The sequence below is a fragment of the Lissotriton vulgaris genome, chromosome 6, assembly GCF_964263255.1.
Source record: "Lissotriton vulgaris chromosome 6, aLisVul1.2, whole genome shotgun sequence".
Classification (NCBI taxonomy): Eukaryota; Metazoa; Chordata; class Amphibia; order Caudata; family Salamandridae; genus Lissotriton; species Lissotriton vulgaris.
The window spans coordinates 499,395,131-499,413,425 of record NC_141694.1 but is presented as its reverse complement, the minus strand read 5'-3'; the positions used below and the strand labels follow the sequence as shown (position 1 = coordinate 499,413,425).

Genomic DNA, 18,295 nt, shown 5'->3' with positions numbered 1-18,295 from the left:
AAATAGTAAAGGCCAGTTGTTTCCTTATGTACTCCACATGCCGGACAATTGCTGGTAGACAGACCGCCCCACCTACCAGTCAAATATCTAAGGGGTAGGGCACCTGCTCTAAGTTGGAAGAGGAGCTTCCTATCCCTTGGTATAGTTATAGCATCCCAATAAAGCTTTAAGCTGGGGTTGGGCTTTGCTTCTAAAAATCCTCCAGCCGCTGGTAAAACTCCAGTTTCGATAGGCCCCTTCTCCCAATAAATATCTTTTAAGACTTTTTTTGATGGAAATAGTGCTGTCTCTGGATGTTCCCACAGCATTTGGAGACCTAGACCACCCAGCGTTTCTCTGAGTACATTTAACCAACTAACTTTATGGAAAACGGCAGACTTGATAATGTCTAGGAATCCTACCGCATAGTGCGAAAGTTCTGGAGTAGTCCAAAGCCTACGCCAATGCAGGATTGGACGAAGCCTAGCTGAATCTACAATAGCCTTCCTGCCAAGATCGTACTTAAGTGGCAGCAGGGAAGTACTTGTGGGAAGACCAGTAATAGATTGGAAAAATTTGTTTACTGAAATTTGAAGTGGCTGTAATTTCTCAAAACCCCACAGTTGAGCGCCGTAAAGCGCTGAGCTGAGGACTTTAGCCTCATAGACCTGAAGTGCTGACTTTATTGGTTTAGTTAAAGATTTTCTATGTTCTATACCAATCGCTCCTGCTGTTTGCCTATGTCTTAGTACTGCAGTGTCTATGTGTTGGGCCCATCTAAAATCCTTTGCCACATTAATCCCTAGGTACGCAAAGGCATTAACCACCTCTAGAGGGCGACCATTCATGGTAAGTTTGTTTTTGAAACTAAAATGAGGGTTAAAAATCATGAGCTTAGTTTTGGCCACATTAACTTCTAAGCCATGATTCCCACAGAATTTTTCAAAAATGGATAAGGCATTCTGTAGGCCACTCGGGGTCTTTGATAAAATCAGAGTATCATCTGCAAACATTAAAATAGGTGTCTTAATGCCAGCCAAGGAGGGAGCATCCACATTTGCAGAGAGCATACGGGCAACAACACCATTAATATACAGCGTAAAAAGCGAGGGAGCCATTGCGCATCCTTGGCGGACACCACGCTGCACTGGGAAGTCTGAGGTAACCATACCCTGCCCTCCCCACTGTATCTTAGCAACGTTTGCTTCATGGAGCCTCATCAGCATTGTTAGCAGTTCTACGGGTAGGCCCAGGTTCTTCAGAACTAGCCACAACTGAGACCTAGCGACTAGGTCAAAGGCAGCCCGCAGATCGACCAATGCCGCGTACAGGCTGCCCTTGCCCAGTAACACAGTCTTCCATTGCACTAGAGTGAAGCGGAAGACCAGATCTACCGTGCTGGTAAACTTTCGAAACCCCGCCTGGAAGGGCGACAAAGCGTTTTTCTCCTCGGCCCAATCAAGTATCCTGTTGACTACCATCCTTCCAGCCACCTTTTGGATAGTATCGATAAGGCTTATGGGCCTGTAATTTCCAGGCTGTGATTTGTCTCCTTTCTTAAATACAGGGATTATCACAGCGCCCTGCCATGATATCGGGACAGCAGCACCCTGAGCCACTGCATTGGCGAGGAGAACAATATACTTGCCCCAGCACTCTTTATCATGAATAAAGACGTACGCCGGTACCCCGTCTAAACCCGGTGCTCTACCGCTAGCCATTGTGCTAAGAGCCATTGTGACTTCATCAATGCTAAAAGAATTTCCTTTATAAAAGACAGGCCTGAAGCCATCCATCATGTTATCAAGCTGATTTTGGGCGTACTGAGGTTTAAAATAATTCACCCAGTCCTCCTGTGATACATTGTTATTAGGAGGGTCAGATACACCCCCCCACCATACTTGACGATATTCCAGAATTACCTGGAATCTTTTCTATCACTGGCTTCCTTTAGATCTTGCCAATGGAGCTCGTCCCACAGTTTCCTGGCTTTTATTATGCACTTCCTACACTCCTTTCTGGTGATGTGAACGGTCTCCAATTGCCTCCCCTTGATAGCTGAGCCTAGGGCAAATCTAGCATTCCTACATTCAGCATTGTACCACTTAACCGGCTTGGGGGTTACACCAATATTCTTCTTAGCTGGTTTTAGTAAGTGATCCCTAATGCTTGAAAAGAGGCTGTCATGGATTTTGGTTACATCATCCGAACCTAGATCAGATATATTCATTTGCTCAATGGCCAATATGGCTTTATCAGCCTCCTCAGCAATACTATCCAAAACCTGTTGGTTGGCAATGACATGCACCCATTTTAGCCTGCGCAGGTCTTTTGTCGGGACAGTTATAGGTGTGCATTCCACGTCCAGGTTCGGTTCTACTTGTTCAGATTTCCACCATTTATGCACTACACACAGCGGATTATGGTCCCATTCAATTCGCTATTTGACCTTCATGTCACCAACCAGATTCCTTAATTTCATGCTACAGAGGACATAATCAATTTTGCTGCTATAGCGCCCATTGTCAAAAGTATTTGCCCCTATCTTATCGCTCTCAGTACTCCCGTTTAATGCCCTTAGTTCCCTTTCATAGCAGATCGCATTTATACATATAACATCCTCAGACCAGCGAATAACCGGTTTCAAATCCAATCTGGGAACACCCCATTGCCTATCCTCCTCGTCTCCAGGAAAATCATCATAGGTAATCAAAGGCTCGAAAGTTCGATTTAGATCACCAGCTGTAACTGCAGAGTTAGTTTCTAGGAGGGAATCCAAAGCCGCTAAAACTTCTGACCTCCCTCCCTTGTTACCCCTAACATAAACAATGTAAATGTCAAGCCATCCCAAGGGACCCAAGTCAGCTCTAATGAGTTGGATGTCTTTACTTTTGGTGGCTACCTCTTTGATATGGAGTGATAAACTATGCCGGACCCATATGACCAAATCACCCATTGGTCGCCCCTTGGGTCCTTTAGTTGCCGGGACAAAGTAATTTAAATAGCCCTGGGCAAAATGAGGTTCACACAGCCAAGTCTCCTGGAAAATACACACGTCTAATTCGTTAATGAATGTTAACCATTCCGGAGACTGCTGTCTAGAGTGCAAGCCAGCAATATTCCATGAGATTAGCTTACCCACACCAACCCTATTGCTGGCATTTGTGGTTGAGGAAGGGGCAATGGCAGGGATACTACATGGCACCCTCTCTACCTCACCACTAGATCCTGGATATAAATAAGTTGGAGGATTCTCCCTACTTCCCTCACTTATCTTCGTATTAGAATTTGAAGGGTAGTCAACACGCATAGTTTCACCACCAGCTGTCAGTATTACCCCTGTCACTCTCTCCCCGAGGATGGCCGCCATATTACCACTAATGCCTTGGTTCAGGTCTGATGTGCGTCAATCGTTATTATCCAACCCGGAGCCCTTTCTCCCACCCACGCTACTCAGTCTGTAAAGAGAACACTCCTGAGGTGGAGACAGCGACGGCCCGTGGAGGGAGTTACGGTGGGGCAGGAGGGCGGGGAGGGGGAGGGGCAGGGCGGAGGTTGCTAAAAACCGGCATATGGATAATTGCAGGTAAGTAAACAATTTAATTAATAAAACGAATTTCGTAGTGCGCCTTGCATCGCAAAATGCAATGCAGTGCGAGCTACGAAATTCGTTTTATTAATTAAATTGTTTACTTACCTGCAATTATCCATATGCCGGTTTTTAGCAACCTCCACCCTGCCCCTCCCCATCCCCGCCCTCCTGCCCCACCGTAACTCCCTCCACGGGCCGTCGCTGGGTGGAGAATACGACTTCCTTAGCTGAATCATTGAGTGTGCCGGTGCTCTAGTTCTAAACTCCAAAGCAAAAAGATTTTCCGCAAGAGACGCTGACTTCAGAGTTAACTCGATAGTCACATTTATCGTGTGGGGAACTTGACCTTGATGCCTCCAGGATATCTTCCATAATCACCGAACGGCAGCCTCTAACGTGGCGCAGCCAGTGAATTGCTTTATTAATTAGGGAATCTGCGTACTCTCTGTTGCCACTTGTACCTCTAGCTAATTTAGGGAAATTAGTCATGTATATTTTATTTGGGCAGTAGAAATTATTGGCGTAAGTATCCCCCCTCTTTCTAGAGGCGTTGTCATCTGATGCTATCATACTCACAGGTACCCTAGGTGTAGTATTTCTCCCTCCTATATTAGAGGTACCAGGTTTCTGACTTGGTTCTAAATCGGTGCACAATACTCTGCATCTTGGTGTTAATAGCCCATCAGTTGAAGCTTTCTGGGCTGAATGGCAACTTTTCATGTTGTCAGTAGCAGGTACCTGGTCTAAATCTCTGCGCTTATCCCCTACTTGTGCTTGGTGTACCTTGTTAACTATACGTGGTTTTGTCGGAAAGAAGTTACGTGTAGTTGGTATCTTGTTAGGAAGAGTGTTTGATCCCCCCCTCTGGCACGCTACCAATCATATTCGTTAAGTTTATAATTAGTGACTTTAATGATTTTATTTCGTCTCGTAAAAGCGTAACTAGATTAAAGTACTAACTTCTTCAGATGCTATTTTTCCCCTGTTAATATTAATATTAGAATCCGTAGCCGAACTGGCTGCAGATTGTGTCACAGGGGTGGTACATGACCCTTCAGCTTTGGACCCTTCAGCCCCTTCTGCCTGCTTCATTTGTGTGATAGGGGGCTCGTCATGTATAACAGCCAAAACTGCAAATCTATTACCACAGGGTATCAAAGGGGCAGGGGGAGATGAGCATTTCTCAGTAGGAGCGATAAGGAGCATATCGTGGCCCTCATCACCATGAGCCTCACCCGTTGGAGCTTTCCAGCTGCTACTTTCATTGTTACTTCAATAGCATCATTTACAGGTCTTGATAGAGCTCTACTCTTCTCCCTGGAATCCTCACCATTAGTGTATCCTTGGTCGGCCACAAGAATCTCCCTACAATCTTCCACAAGATTACTAATTCGATCAATTGCACAATTTGCAGCGGCATACCTAGTCACTTTTTTGGGTTTCCTTCCCTTTCTATGTTTTGGGGGGGTTACCATCCCCACCCCCCCTTCTGTGGATTTTCGTTTCCCCATACCACTGATATGTATAGCCTATTCAGTGATCACAATAGTACTAACAGTGATTTTAGGATAGCTATATGCAATGTAACAATAGACTTAGTCCAGACCTTGTGTGAAACGTCCTCAGTCCTCTTTTGTTTTGCGAATCCCACGGATTACATCAGGCCACCAGCATGTTTGGGGTATCAGATGTTATGGAGTTGGCCCTGCCCTGCCTCGTCCAGCCCCGGACGGCCACAGACGGCCCACCCTTTGTCCGGGCTTAGTCCGGCTAGTCGAGCGCGCGTCCCGCGACGCGGGAGGAGCGCCGATGTTTCAAGCGCCGATGTTTTAAGCGCCTTCCGGGCGCGGAGATGGGTGGAGATGGGCGGGGTGATGATGCAAGGTTAATTGGGGGCTGTAGTCCCTCCCCCGCTCAGCGGTCGCGAGATCTTCCTGGGCAGCAGCAGGGGGGACCGACGGGCACAGGTGGACTCTAGCGCTGAACAGAGCAAATGCAGCAGATTCTGACCCCAAAACTGTCAATGTCGTCCAAAGCAAGTAAGGCGAGTGACTGTTGGAGGTTCCCACTCCACCAAAGGGGCGCCGATGTTTTAAGCGCCTTTTGGGCGCGGAGATGGGCGGGGTGATGATGCATGGTTGCCTGGGGGCAGTAGTCCCCCCGCTCGGCGACCGCGAGATCTTCCTGGGCGGCAGCGGGGGGGAGCAACGGGCACAGGTGGACTCTAGTGCTGAACAGCGCAAATGCAGCAGGTTCTGACCCCAAAACTGTCAATGTCGTCCAAAGCAAGTAAGGCAAGTGACTATTGGCTTCTTTTTATACTACCCTGATTGCTGCAGTTTAAATAGTTTAATATGCACACATTAAATGAAGAGCTACTTTTAAATGTTTGATATGTATTTGTTTTTATGAAATTGTATTTTTATTGTAAGACTTATCTAAGGTGAAACAATAAAGGATTTACTAATTTGCTGTAGACTTTCTCCATGCTGCACTGCATCCCAAAAGCACTAACCACCTAAACATCCGTGGGAGCTAAAGAAACTAATCCACTGCCCTAAAGTCTAGGGACTCCAAGTCTTCATCCTGTGTCTACAGTCTACCACCCTGCATCCTAGAAATGCTAGCCCTCCATTCTGATACTTTACAGCATCATAGGAACATGAATCAGGCATTCTTCTCTGTATGGAATGGATACTAAAACAGCAGACTACTTTCTAGAGGCAGTATATCAAACATACTGCACACATCTGCACCTTATTGCACTGTACTAAATGACTACATTTGCAGCCCAGAGATGCTAGTACAACACATTGTTCTATAGCCTGCAGACCCTGGTCCGCAACTTTTCAATATATTCTATAGACACGAATGTACCACAGTGTACAGCATAGGGGCCATGTAGAAGTTTGCAGCTCTTGGTCTCCATGAAACTAAATTAAAAAGAAAAGAAACTTGAAGAGCAGAGAAGCACATGTACTCTGATGGAGTGTTGATGCATACAGAAAAAAAGTTGCCTCATGGTGGCAGAGAGAAGGATATAAGTCATACAGTAAGAACACTGTGAGACAGAAATGCTCCTGGATGTGACCAAACCAAGAAAAGGGAGAAAATACATAAAATCAAGAGCAGACACCACCGATGGACAGCAGAGTTTCCAGAAATGGCCATAGGGCTAACCCAAAGGCCACTAACTACATGATAAATATTGGAGATAGTATTTCAGTCAACAAACAGCTGTCTGTAGCCAAAACCTAAAAAATAGTTTCACCAGAGGAATAAAGCACAGTAAATGTAATTCCATGTGAATTAGGTCTATAATATTGGACTTCCATTTCTTGCTATTTTAAGAATTACGCAGAATGGATGGATTTTGTCGACACTGTGACTCACTCTACTCTCCCGAGCCGAGTGGTCGCTCACCAGCGTCTTGACGACACCTGGTATCGTGTGCAGCGCCTCTTTGCCTTTGCCTGCATTCTGCCTCATTCAGCGCTTTGTGATTGTAATATCTTGCATTGCCGCTTTTAATCTGCATTGTTTATAACTTTGGCTGTGCTCGCGCGTATCCACCAGCGCTCTGCTGCCATTTTGTGGTTTGTTGTGGTCAAAGGACACCCGCCCCGCCTCCCAGCTGAGCAGCCCTCGCCCCTCCCCCCCCTATCCATATATGACAGGAGTTCCCGCGCGCAGCGTTCACGCGCAGCGTTCGCGCCCAACCCGCGCCGAAGGTGCGCCAAAGGTAAGCCCGTCTACGCCCGTCCGCGCCTGGACCGCGCCCAGCGCCAGACCCCCTGCCCCTCGCGCTGCCCAGCCCTCCCGCATTATCTACGATGCCGCCACCCTCCTAGCCCTTAACCCCGGTCGCGCCCCCACCTGCGTCCAAGCCGCCCCTGGACATACCCATGGACCTTTCTCCTGCTACTCCTGCAAATTCAGCGGCACCGACAACATCTCCGCTACAACCACGCCACAGATTCCCGACCCCAACCACCTACAATGCATCCTTCTCAACACCCGATCGGTCCACAGACACGCCATTGACCTATGGAATCTACTAGACACCATTTCTCCGGACATCGCCTTCCTTACGGAAACATGGATGAACGCTTCCTCCGCCCCAGACATCACCATTGCCATCCCTGAAGAATATAAGATCACACGCAAGGACCGTACCGGCCACACAGGAGGAGGAATCGCTATCGTCCATAAGAAATCAATCCGCATATCAACCAGCTCTGACGCCAACCTCGCCAACTCCGAACACCTTCACTTCCAGATCCACATCGACCCCAAAACCACACTCAGAGGCACCCTCCTCTACAGACCACCAGGACCCCGCGCAAAATTCAGCGAAGACATCCCGGACTTCATCACCCCACACGCGCTCCCCTCGAAAGACTACATCCTTCTGGGAGACCTCAACTTTCACCTCGAAAAGATCAACGACCGCAACACCGCCATCCTCGTGGACAACCTCGCCAACCTCGGACTTAAACAACTAGTCACTTCCCCCACTCACATCGCAGGTCACACACTCGACCCCATCTTCACATCCAGCAACCATGTCTCCTTCAGCCACACTACGGACCTCCTCTGGACTGACCACAGCTGCGTTCACTTCTCCTACAACAAACCAAAACCCAGCACCCACCTCCAACCTACCCTGCAAAGAAACTGGAACAAAATCACCACGGACCAAATCTCCGCATCACTCCTTCAAAACACCCCAGCACTCTCTTCTAACGCTAACGAAGCCGCCACCAACCTCACCCTTTGGTTATCCAACACCGCTGACACCTTAGCACCACTGAAAAAACGTCAAAACAAACCTGGCAGCAAGAAGGCCTCATGGTTCAACGATGATCTCAAGAAGTCCAAGAAACTCTGCCGCTCCCTTGAAAAGGCCTGGAAAAAAGACCCAACCACCAGCACCAAGGACGCCTTCAAAAACGCCACCCGCTCTCACCACCAACTAATCCGAAAAGCCAAGAAAACAGCATTCAAGGATCGACTTGACAACAACGCTCACAACAGCAAGGAACTTTTCAACATCATCAAGGAATTTTCCAATCCCTCGGCCAACTCCAACGACATCACCCCCTCTCAAACCCTCTGCGACTCCCTAGCCTCATTTTTCCACAACAAGATTGCAGACATCCACAACAGCTTTGACAACCAACCCGGAAACCAACCCACCCTACCATTTGCTGATCATCTTCCCCCCGTGAACACCCTCAACGACTGGAACCCAATCTCCACCGAGGACACCATCCGCCTGATGAATTCCATCCACTCAGGATCCCCCACAGACCCATGTCCTCACCACATCTTCAACAAAGCAGACTCCGTCATAGCACCGCACCTCCGAGACGTCATCAACTGCTCCTTCAACTCCGCCACCTTCCCGGAAGACTGGAAACACGCTGAACTCACCGCCCTTCTGAAAAAACCCACAGCGGACCCCACCGAACTCAAAAATTACCGCCCCATCTCGCTGCTTCCATTCCCGGCCAAAGTCATCGAGAAAGCAGTCAACAACCAGCTCGCCGCCTTCCTCGAAGCCAGCAAATCCCTCGACCCCTCACAATCTGGCTTCCGAGCAAAACACAGCACTGAGACCGCCCTCGTCGCAGCAACAGACGACATTCGCACTCTACTGGACAATGGAGACACAGTCGCCCTCATCCTCCTTGACCTCTCTGCAGCATTCGACACAGTCTGCCACAGCACCCTTCTACAACGCCTCAATAACATCGGAATCCAAGGAAAAGCACTTGATTGGATCACCTCGTTCCTCTCCGGAAGAACCCAGAGAGTCCGCCTTCCACCATTTAAGTCCGAGGCCTCTGAAGTCATCTGCGGCGTACCACAAGGATCCTCTCTCAGTCCCACCCTCTTCAACGTATACATGAGCCCCCTCGCGGCCATCGCACGCCAACACAACCTCAACATCATCTCTTACGCGGATGACACTCAACTGATCCTTTCTCTCACCAATGACCCCAGCACCGCCAAAACTAACCTACACGAAGGAATGAAAGAAGTCGCCGAATGGATGAAACAAAGCTGTCTGAAACTGAACTCAGACAAAACAGAAGTCCTCATCTTAGGTACATCCCCCTCCGCATGGGACGACTCCTGGTGGCCGGAAGCCCTCGGAAAAGCACCCATCCCGACAGACCACGCACGGAACCTAGGCGACATCCTGGACTCTTCACTCTCAATGAACAGACAAGTCAGCGCCGTATCCTCTTCCTGCTTCAACATTCTTCGCATGCTCAGAAAAACATTCCGCTGGATCCCCCCCGAAACAAGGAAAACAGTCACCCACGCTCTGGTCACGAGCCGACTGGACTACGGAAACACCCTCTACGCAGGTACTACCGCAAAACTCCAGAAGAAACTCCAACGAATCCAAAACGCCTCAGCCAGACTCATATTAGACATCCCACGCAGCGAACACATCTCTGGCCACCTTAAAGACCTCCACTGGCTACCCGTCAATAAGAGGATCACTTTCCGACTGCTTACCCACGCACACAAATCACTCTACGACATCGGTCCAGAATGCCTCAACTCACGACTGTCCTTCTACACCCCCTCCCGCCAACTACGTTCTTCCAGCCAAGCCCTCGCCACTGTACCTCGCATCAACAAGACCACCATGGGAGGCAGATCCTTTTCATACCTGGCGGCTAAAACATGGAACTCACTCCCCGCTTACCTTCGCCTTACCCAGAACCACTTAGCATTCAGAAAGCAACTTAAAACGTGGATATTTGACAAGTAATCCTCCTCCCCTTCCTAAGCGCCTTGAAACCCTCTGGGTATGTAGTGCGCTATATAAATTCTATGACTTGACTTGACTTGACACTGCGTTACTCGTGTAATACGGAGTTCTAGCTAAATACCGCCAATCGCTGAGTGGCAGTATTTCTTTATCCACAAGCTCCAGAAATTCAGGCTGGTGGGCGAGATTTGGTGTCCCCTAGCGCAGTTGTGGTCAGAAGGCTGCTTCTCAATTGGATTTGCTGTCACTCAAGTAGATTTTCTACTCCAGTGGCAGCAAAATCACCACCTTGTGTAGAATTTTCAGCGCTGCTCGCTCAACTGACACTAAATGGCGGCACAACATGCATAGAATTTCGACTACCACTAGCTTTTTGCTTTTGAGTAATGTCTTTATTTTGTACCTTTTTGTCCACAATTGTACAGTATTTAAACTAATCCATGTTTATTTTGACAGGCAGAAGGAATTGAACAGTTCTTTTCGAGGTCCATACTTTTGGATTTGACTGCCAGTAAACAGTCCTCATTTACTGAAACACTGAACTTTGTATTTCCTTCAAATGTAGTAACTGGGAGTGAAAATGCCTACATTGCTGTTGTTGGTAAGAACGCTTTTCGTTTTCTTCTTCAGGGAATTTACTTTGCTTAATTCTGACAACAAATACATGTTCATTTATCACTGGCGCACTTTACACACACATCACTCTGCACCACGGCTAGCCTACAGTCATTCACATGGATTTTTATTCTTTGATCCAAAACACAAAATGTGGTTACTCAGATATTCACTGACTAATGCTTGCATCATTAGATAATACACATGGGCAGCACATAACGAAACCTAAGGCAGGGACACTTTAAACAGAACTTTGTATGCCACGAGCAACCATTTCCCAAAGCTGCTCATCCACCAAAGACATGGTCCGTCATCTTTTTAACCCTATCATTCATTTACTTCGACCGCAGTGGATGTTTATCGTGCCAATGCTGTGTGTACTAGTTTAGGCTGCAAAATCCAGGTGAAAGAAGAGGTGCCATGGAAATCACCCTTCTTTCACCACAGTGGATTTTTGTATTTATGTCTACAAAATAAATTAGAGAAAAAAAGATTATGGATCTCGAAGCCAACAGGGAAAAGGGAAGATAGCACCTCTCTAAATGTCTCCCCTTTAGGTCATTGGAAGTTGGCGATGCACACCCTCTACCCAAAATCATAAAAGGCCACTAGTCTTACTCAACATATCACTGAACAGAGATGTGGTAATGGCCTTTAGAGTAGTTTTGGCATTTCAAACCAGCACTGTAGACCAATGGCGCAACGCGAAGTGATGTCCGCCCTCCGCAGTATGTGATGAGAAGCCCTGAGTCTCCCATATCTCACAGATTATCATTAGCCGTGGGCTGAAAAAGAACCCACCGAATGTGCAGTGAGCATGAGAAGTGTCTTCTACTTACTACGCCTGTACAGTGTGAGTGTGCAGCTATAGGAACCAAGACCGAACTGCTCAAATCGAGAAAAGTATGCCAGCCTGTACTGCAAAATTGGAGATCACAGAAAGGGGAATAGAATTGGGAAAACAATTTCAAGGGCACAGAAGGGTATGGATGAACTACAGGGTAAAAATATTTTTCTAACCTGCACTTGACCACAGAATTGGAAAGGTGGTGTGATGGACGAGGCAGTATGGCTAGCTTTGCATCACAGGTGATTTTGTTAGGGCAGAACTAATTCCGTACTCCTTTGATAAGTTGCACAGTAATTTAAATTTCATGAAGTTGACACCTAATGTGATCCACCACTGTAACTGTATATCTCTACCGACAGGGTAAGCCCAAACCCTGTGGAAGAATGGGCTGCCTTTTAACCACTTAAGGTCCACAACAAAGACAAGAACAAAAGACTCCGCGGTTTCCTGTGCCAGGGTGTTTGTGCCCATGTGGGCACGATAAGAAAATGATACTGGATGCATACCCAAATGCTCATTGCTGTCCCATGATTATATTATCCTTTGTAGCTTTGTCTTGTATTACCATTCTCCGTCTTATTCTCTTGTGAAGCTGAAGCTTGGGGTGTTGGCTTATCTGCATTCCATTATCCGTTGTTCATCGTTCCCTCTATTTCCAAGCTTATTTGGGGTCCCTGAAAAAAATGGCATTATCTGATTTCACTAGCTTCAGCTGGGTGGGAACATCAGCAAATAGTGAGTGTGTTCTACTAAATTTCACCCTCTCTGCCTTACAAGAGTTATGGTGCTGCTAAATCACTGCTGTGAATACTAGGAACAGCGATAGCCTAGCGCAGTCTATTTCCATTATTACTTGTCCATTGCAGAAGTAGTTCTCAATCTGGGCTTTTGAGAAGCCTATCCACTACTGGTCGGGTGGCATACCAGGAACCAACAGTGCTTTCAGAACTCAATGTGCCTGTTCTATGATGAACGAGTAGGAGCAACATTTGGGAGTGACCACAGTACTGCACCAGTTTCCAAGAATGAGCCCTGTGATTTGTCCTTCAATCCACTCTTGTAGTTCTGTAATGTGAAGGTTGTTGTTGCGAGAACGCCCTTCAGCATCTTCTTCCAAGAATCGCATCCATTCATGTAAGTCATCTCTGTGGTCTGAGGCTGAAGGATCACCAATTAAAACTCGGTCTCAGTTACCCTATGTGCTAGATTCTGCTAATCTACACACAAGAGGCCAAGCCAAGTGGCGTAACACAGGCCCCCGCAGCCCCGATGGTGCCTGGGCCCAAGCTCCAGGGCACCCCTTTAGCACAGTTCTCTGTCCATAAAGCTCCTGAATTAGTCTAGATGGGGGCCCCTACAAGTACGTTGCAGGGGGGACCCGCAAGTTTCGATATGCCAGTGGCCAAGGCTTAGCCCATAGTGTTGATTTTTCTCTTCAGTGGTAATCCCAGGTTTACCTCCGGCTAGCAAGAATAAATCAAGTTTATTTTAGTAGGTGTCAGGGGTCCACAGGTCTAGATATTCCAGTTTCCACTCAGCAGTCCATAAAGCTGCACTTGCTGCTGCTGTTGAAAGCTACAGAACCAGGAATGCACCCTTCGATTGCTTAGTTTTCCCTATCTTTAGTTGAGTGTGTGAGATCAAGCAAAGAAGGCACACTATGACCTTTGGGTCCAGTTACCCAGTGCAGCATTGACTGGACACTAGCTCATGTACACTCACCAATCTCTCATTTACCATGAGGATGACCTCCAGCTGCTCGTCTGTTTGTACATCTACCATACCACCATTGCATGACTATACTCACACCTGTTTGCACAAGTTCTATGTCTCTTTTCTGCAAATTTCTTGTAGCTCACAGCTCACTTCCACCTCTATGAAATGAGGCACAATGGGCCATGGTTGTCCCAGATTGGTTAAGTCATGTAGCCCAAAAACGTTTCACTCATGTGGCCTGTTGGACCCGGATCTTTTGGCAGGTTCACCCGAGACTTTTTGCTTTTTCCTAGCCTGTTTCTGGGACCTGGTGTTGGTGATTTTAGGCCTCTGCGCACTTTTTCACTGTGGTACAGTGTAAAGTGCTTGAGCTCTCTGTGTATGTGTGGTGAGTGACCTGCCCTCCCATAGGAATGAATGGGGAATATGTATGATTGGCTGGTGAGCCTGGTCCAGGAGTGCCTGGGCCTGCTTGTGGTTTGACTGTCTGGTTTGAGGATGACAGGGGCTGGGGAGCCCCAGGAGGTTGTCTGAGTCAGCCCGTGGATGAAAGGCTGCATCTGCTGCCAGGGAAGTGGGAGGAGATGGCACCTGGGAGTGACTAGGGCTATGCCTGCCTGACCACAATGCTGGCTCCACCTCCCGCTGGGCGACTGTCACCTCTGTCCCTGACACTGAAGAGAGTTCCCTAAAACCAGTTCTAGCTGGTTCTCACACTGCCTGCACAAAGACTTCAAAGACTTTTCTCTGTATAAGAAGGGGCTGTGTCCCCTTCCAAATTCTTCTTGTTCTTGAATCCTACCAGATGGACTTGTCCTGGACCCCTGATGGATTTGTCCTGGACCCCTGAAGGACCCTTTTCTGGACTTTGGTTGCCCTAGCGCTAGGAGCGCTCCTTGGGGGTCTGCCTGAGGCTTATAGCGCTTGGAGCGCTTTATCTTGCCCCCGAGCGCTTAGTAGCGCTTTTATTTTTTGATATTTTAAATTGCAGGTGCCACCCTGCTTATGGTTGCCCTAGCGGGTGCTCCGCCCGCTTTATATTGAAATTGAGGAGGGAGCCTACCCCTCATGTGTCCCCGCATTCACCGCCGCGGCCCGTGTGCCAGAGATCGCGAAAGCTGAAGTCAGGCAGACCCGCCCGTGACGGGGGCGGGACCTGCCTTCGAGGAGGAAGTGGTGGACTGTGCGGTGTGGGGGAAGCGATTACTGGTCTTCCGGTCTCCCGTGTGTAGAGGTAGACCGGAGATACTGCCGCTGGAAGAAGCTGGCCCAGTGAGGGTCGCTGAGGCCCGGGGCTCCCATGAGCGAGGGAGAGCCCCGGGGCCGCCAGAAGAAGATTGCCGCCGTGTTGCGGGGCTCCAATGACCAGAGTTAGCCCCGGAAGGAGAAGTCCCGCCCTCGGGGCCGCAGGAGGAAGAAAGAAGGCTGCTGGTGCTTGCAGGGCTCCTGTATGCTGAGGGAGCCCCTGGGAGAGGAGTAAGCGCCGGCGAAGCAGGGCTCCCGTGTCCGGTGAGAGCCCTGCATGTGAAGAAGTCCCTGAAAGGCACAGAGGTGCTGCAGCAACCAGCGAGGCTCCCCATCGTGAGAGAAAGCCCCGTCCGCGGCACGGCTGAAGCACCGGGTGAAGGAGCAGTCTTGTGCAAGCGCCCCGCATGTTGCCCCGGTGAGTCAGGGAGAGGCCGGGTTATGCGGGGACAGTTCTGTTTTTGTTCCACGGAGGAACAGATAGACTGTTGTGGTGCCAGTGCTGGCACAGCGTCATGAGTGCTCTAGGAGGGGCATAACTGTTTTAGAGCCCCGAGAGGCTCCGGGGGCACATCTGTTTGAGCCACATGGCTCCAACGCGGGCTATATTTCTCTGAAGGGCCCAGGTTCTTGTCCCCATGTTTTGCCTTGTGTTTCTAGAGCCAGAGGGCTCAGTTTTGCGCAGCCCTTGTGTTTTGAGAGCCTAGATGGCTCCCCTGTGCTACAGGTATTTACAGAGCCAGATGGCTCAGTCTGGTGCAGTTTTGGGTCTGCCTTAGGGCTAGTGAGAACCCTGTCGCAGTTTGGATTCACAGCTGCCCAGCAATTAGTGGGCAGCTGCAGCGTTTAGGCCCTTGTGAGTGTTCCCAGGTGCCCAGCAAGTAGTGGGCACCTGCTACGTTTAGGTTTTGCGCCAGTGGCGCACCCCTGACTGGCGCAGCATGGCAGCGCGCCCTGACATTCTGGACACAGGGCTCTTTTAGTCCCTTTATTAGACGGGGGCTGGTATGTGATTTCTGCGCAATGTGATTTCTATGTTTTTAATAGTAATTGCCTACTGTGTGTTTTTTGCGCTATTGTGTTGTTCTGGCACCTCTGAATGTTTTTAGGCATCATGTGTCTTCGTTTTCCCTGCGCTGCACCTCTGAATGTTTTAGGCATCATGTGTCTTCTTGCGCTGCACCTCTGAATGTATTTTATTGCATCGTGCTTTGTTCTGAACACCGCTGAATGTGTAGGTTTATGCATCATGTGTTTCCCTTGTCTTACACCTCTGAATGTTTTTAGGCATCATGTGTTTTTCCTTTATTACTCCTCTGAATGTGTTTCATGCATCATGGGTAATGTGCTCTTGTTTATACCCCTAGGTGCTGTGTGATACGTAGGTGGTGGTTCTTTTTAGTACAGGTGGTCCTAGTGAGGTCCTGGTTCCTGTTACCAGTGGTTACTGGTTGTGTGCCATAGTTGCTAATTTGTGCTACTATGATTTTTATTTTTTATTATTTATTCTAGAAGTGCTATTTCTGATTCTGACAGTGGCCCACGTGGCCCTGTCTTGTGTACATAATCCCTTGTGAATATTGCCCGTGCCAGTTGGCACCATGCATTTTGTTTGATACTATCTGATGTGTTTTTTACAATACAAAAGTTATTTTATAATAACCTTGTGTGGAGTTCCTTTTGTGGTGTGCCTAGTATGTTGTTGCTGTTGTGTGCTGGCGCAAATGCTTTACACATTGCCTCGGAGTTTAGCCTTACTGCTCGTGCCAAGCTACCAAGGGGGTGAGCAGGGGTTATCTTGGCGTGTGACTCCCTTGCCTTGACTTGAATGGTGGTTTCTGCCTAGCTTTGGCTTCAGTCTTAGCCAACCAGAAATAGCCAGTTCTAACATTGTTGGTCAGCGGTGTGGATTAGGACTTGGGTTTGGGCAGTGCCACAGCGACAGCTGGCTACATTACAAAACTCTGCATTTTCTAGATTGTCACATGTTTGGGATTATTGTTTTTGATTTTTATGTTTTTTCCTCAAGAGTGTCATTTTCAAATGTGTTTCTGCGCTTTATGTTTAGTGGCAGATGAGAGAAATTGACAGGGCGGGTCGCCAGTAGAGGGGGAGGTTCCCATAGATTAGGAATCCCTTGCTGGGTCCAGTGCCCAATCCCTGTTCCTGTTCCTGTCCCTGTGTGGGTAGATTGAAGAGAGGGGGTGTGGAGGAGGAATGTCTAGCTCTGGAGGGTGGTTATCCCCTGAGTGTAGTGTGTGTGTGTCTGGATTCCCCAGTATGGTAGGATCCTGTGGTGGCAGCTTAAATGTGTCCAGTGCGTGAAGTCCCATTCCCAGTTCCCAGAGTATGGTGACTGGTGCTCAGTAAGAGGGGTACAGGTTGAGAGTCAGGGGCAGTGAGGAACTGTCTCACCAGTCTGGAGGGGGAGTTTGTGGATGAGTGGTGTCTTGAACTGGAGGAGTTGGTGTGAGGTTTTTTTTTATGGAGCTTGCACGTGAGGTGTACCTCTGGTGGTGTGCAGGAGGTCCTGCAGAGGCACTGGACAAGAAGGTGGATGTCTGGCGGTGTGCTAGATGTCTTGCAGAGGCATTAGGGAGTGATTCTAAAAGGAGTGGCTTGTGTATCTGATGATCCTGTGAAGGGGAAGAGGTTCATGTATAACCCACCTAGGTCCTAGTAGGATGGTAGGGGTGTAGGGGCTCACGCCCTGTCTCAGTGGAGGCGGAGTGAGTGTGGGACGGTTTGTCCCATGTTGGCCCGAAACCCTATCTCAGGGCCTGGAGGGTTCCCTAAGGGAGCGCCAGGTCAGGGGCCTAAGCTGTACATTGGTCACTTGAGGGGGATCTTCCTGTGTCTAGAGGACGGGGAGTGTCTGTAACCAGAACTCCGGCTGTCCTAGTGTTGGGCAGTACCGCTCCTAAGTGGAGGGTGCAGAAGTCCTGGCTCACTGAGCATTTGACCGTCTAGAGTGCTTGACCATTTGTGGGGCCTCTGGAGGTTGTTCCCCGAGGAGGGGGGAGGCCAGGTTCAGGTTCAGCCTGACCTGGAGGGAAGGGCATCTGTACTCAGTGTCCTGACCGGTTTTTGGCTTCTAGGGGTACTGCTCCAAGGTGGGAGGGTGCAGAACTCTGGAAGGGGGTGCAGAGGGATGGTGTACTTCTGACCCAGGTGCAACCTGAGGGTTTAGATCCTAGGTTGGGAGATTAGGAAGCTTCCAGGTCAAGAGGAATCTCTACCAAAGTAGATCAGCTGAAGAGACTGAGGGGGCTGCCCTTGCTTTGTGATCTGGGGCTCACCTGCAGTTTGTTGTTTCCACTAAGGTAGAAGAAAGGGGACTTTGCTGTGTGCTGTGTCCCCCCACCTGCTTGAAGAGGAACTGTGCTGTGTGCTTTGTACCTCAGAAGTGAAATAGTTTCCAGGTGGTAGACCAGTGAGGGAGTGAGGTCCTGATCTGGTAGGAGAAGAGAGTTCTGGTTTGGAGGTAACCAGGTGGGTTCAGAGT

The 18,295-nt window shown here is 48.8% G+C and overlaps 1 protein-coding gene across 1 annotated transcript in view; it reads left to right on the top strand.

The window, feature by feature from the left end:
- Positions 1-18,295, top strand: part of LOC147707490 (CD109 antigen-like) — a 911,073-nt gene that overhangs the window by 640,778 nt on the left and 252,000 nt on the right. Inside the window, exon 22 of the mRNA XM_086926507.1 lies at positions 10,821-10,965. Coding sequence (XP_086782633.1) covers positions 10,821-10,965 — 145 coding nt within the window. The remainder of the gene's footprint in view (positions 1-10,820; positions 10,966-18,295) is intronic.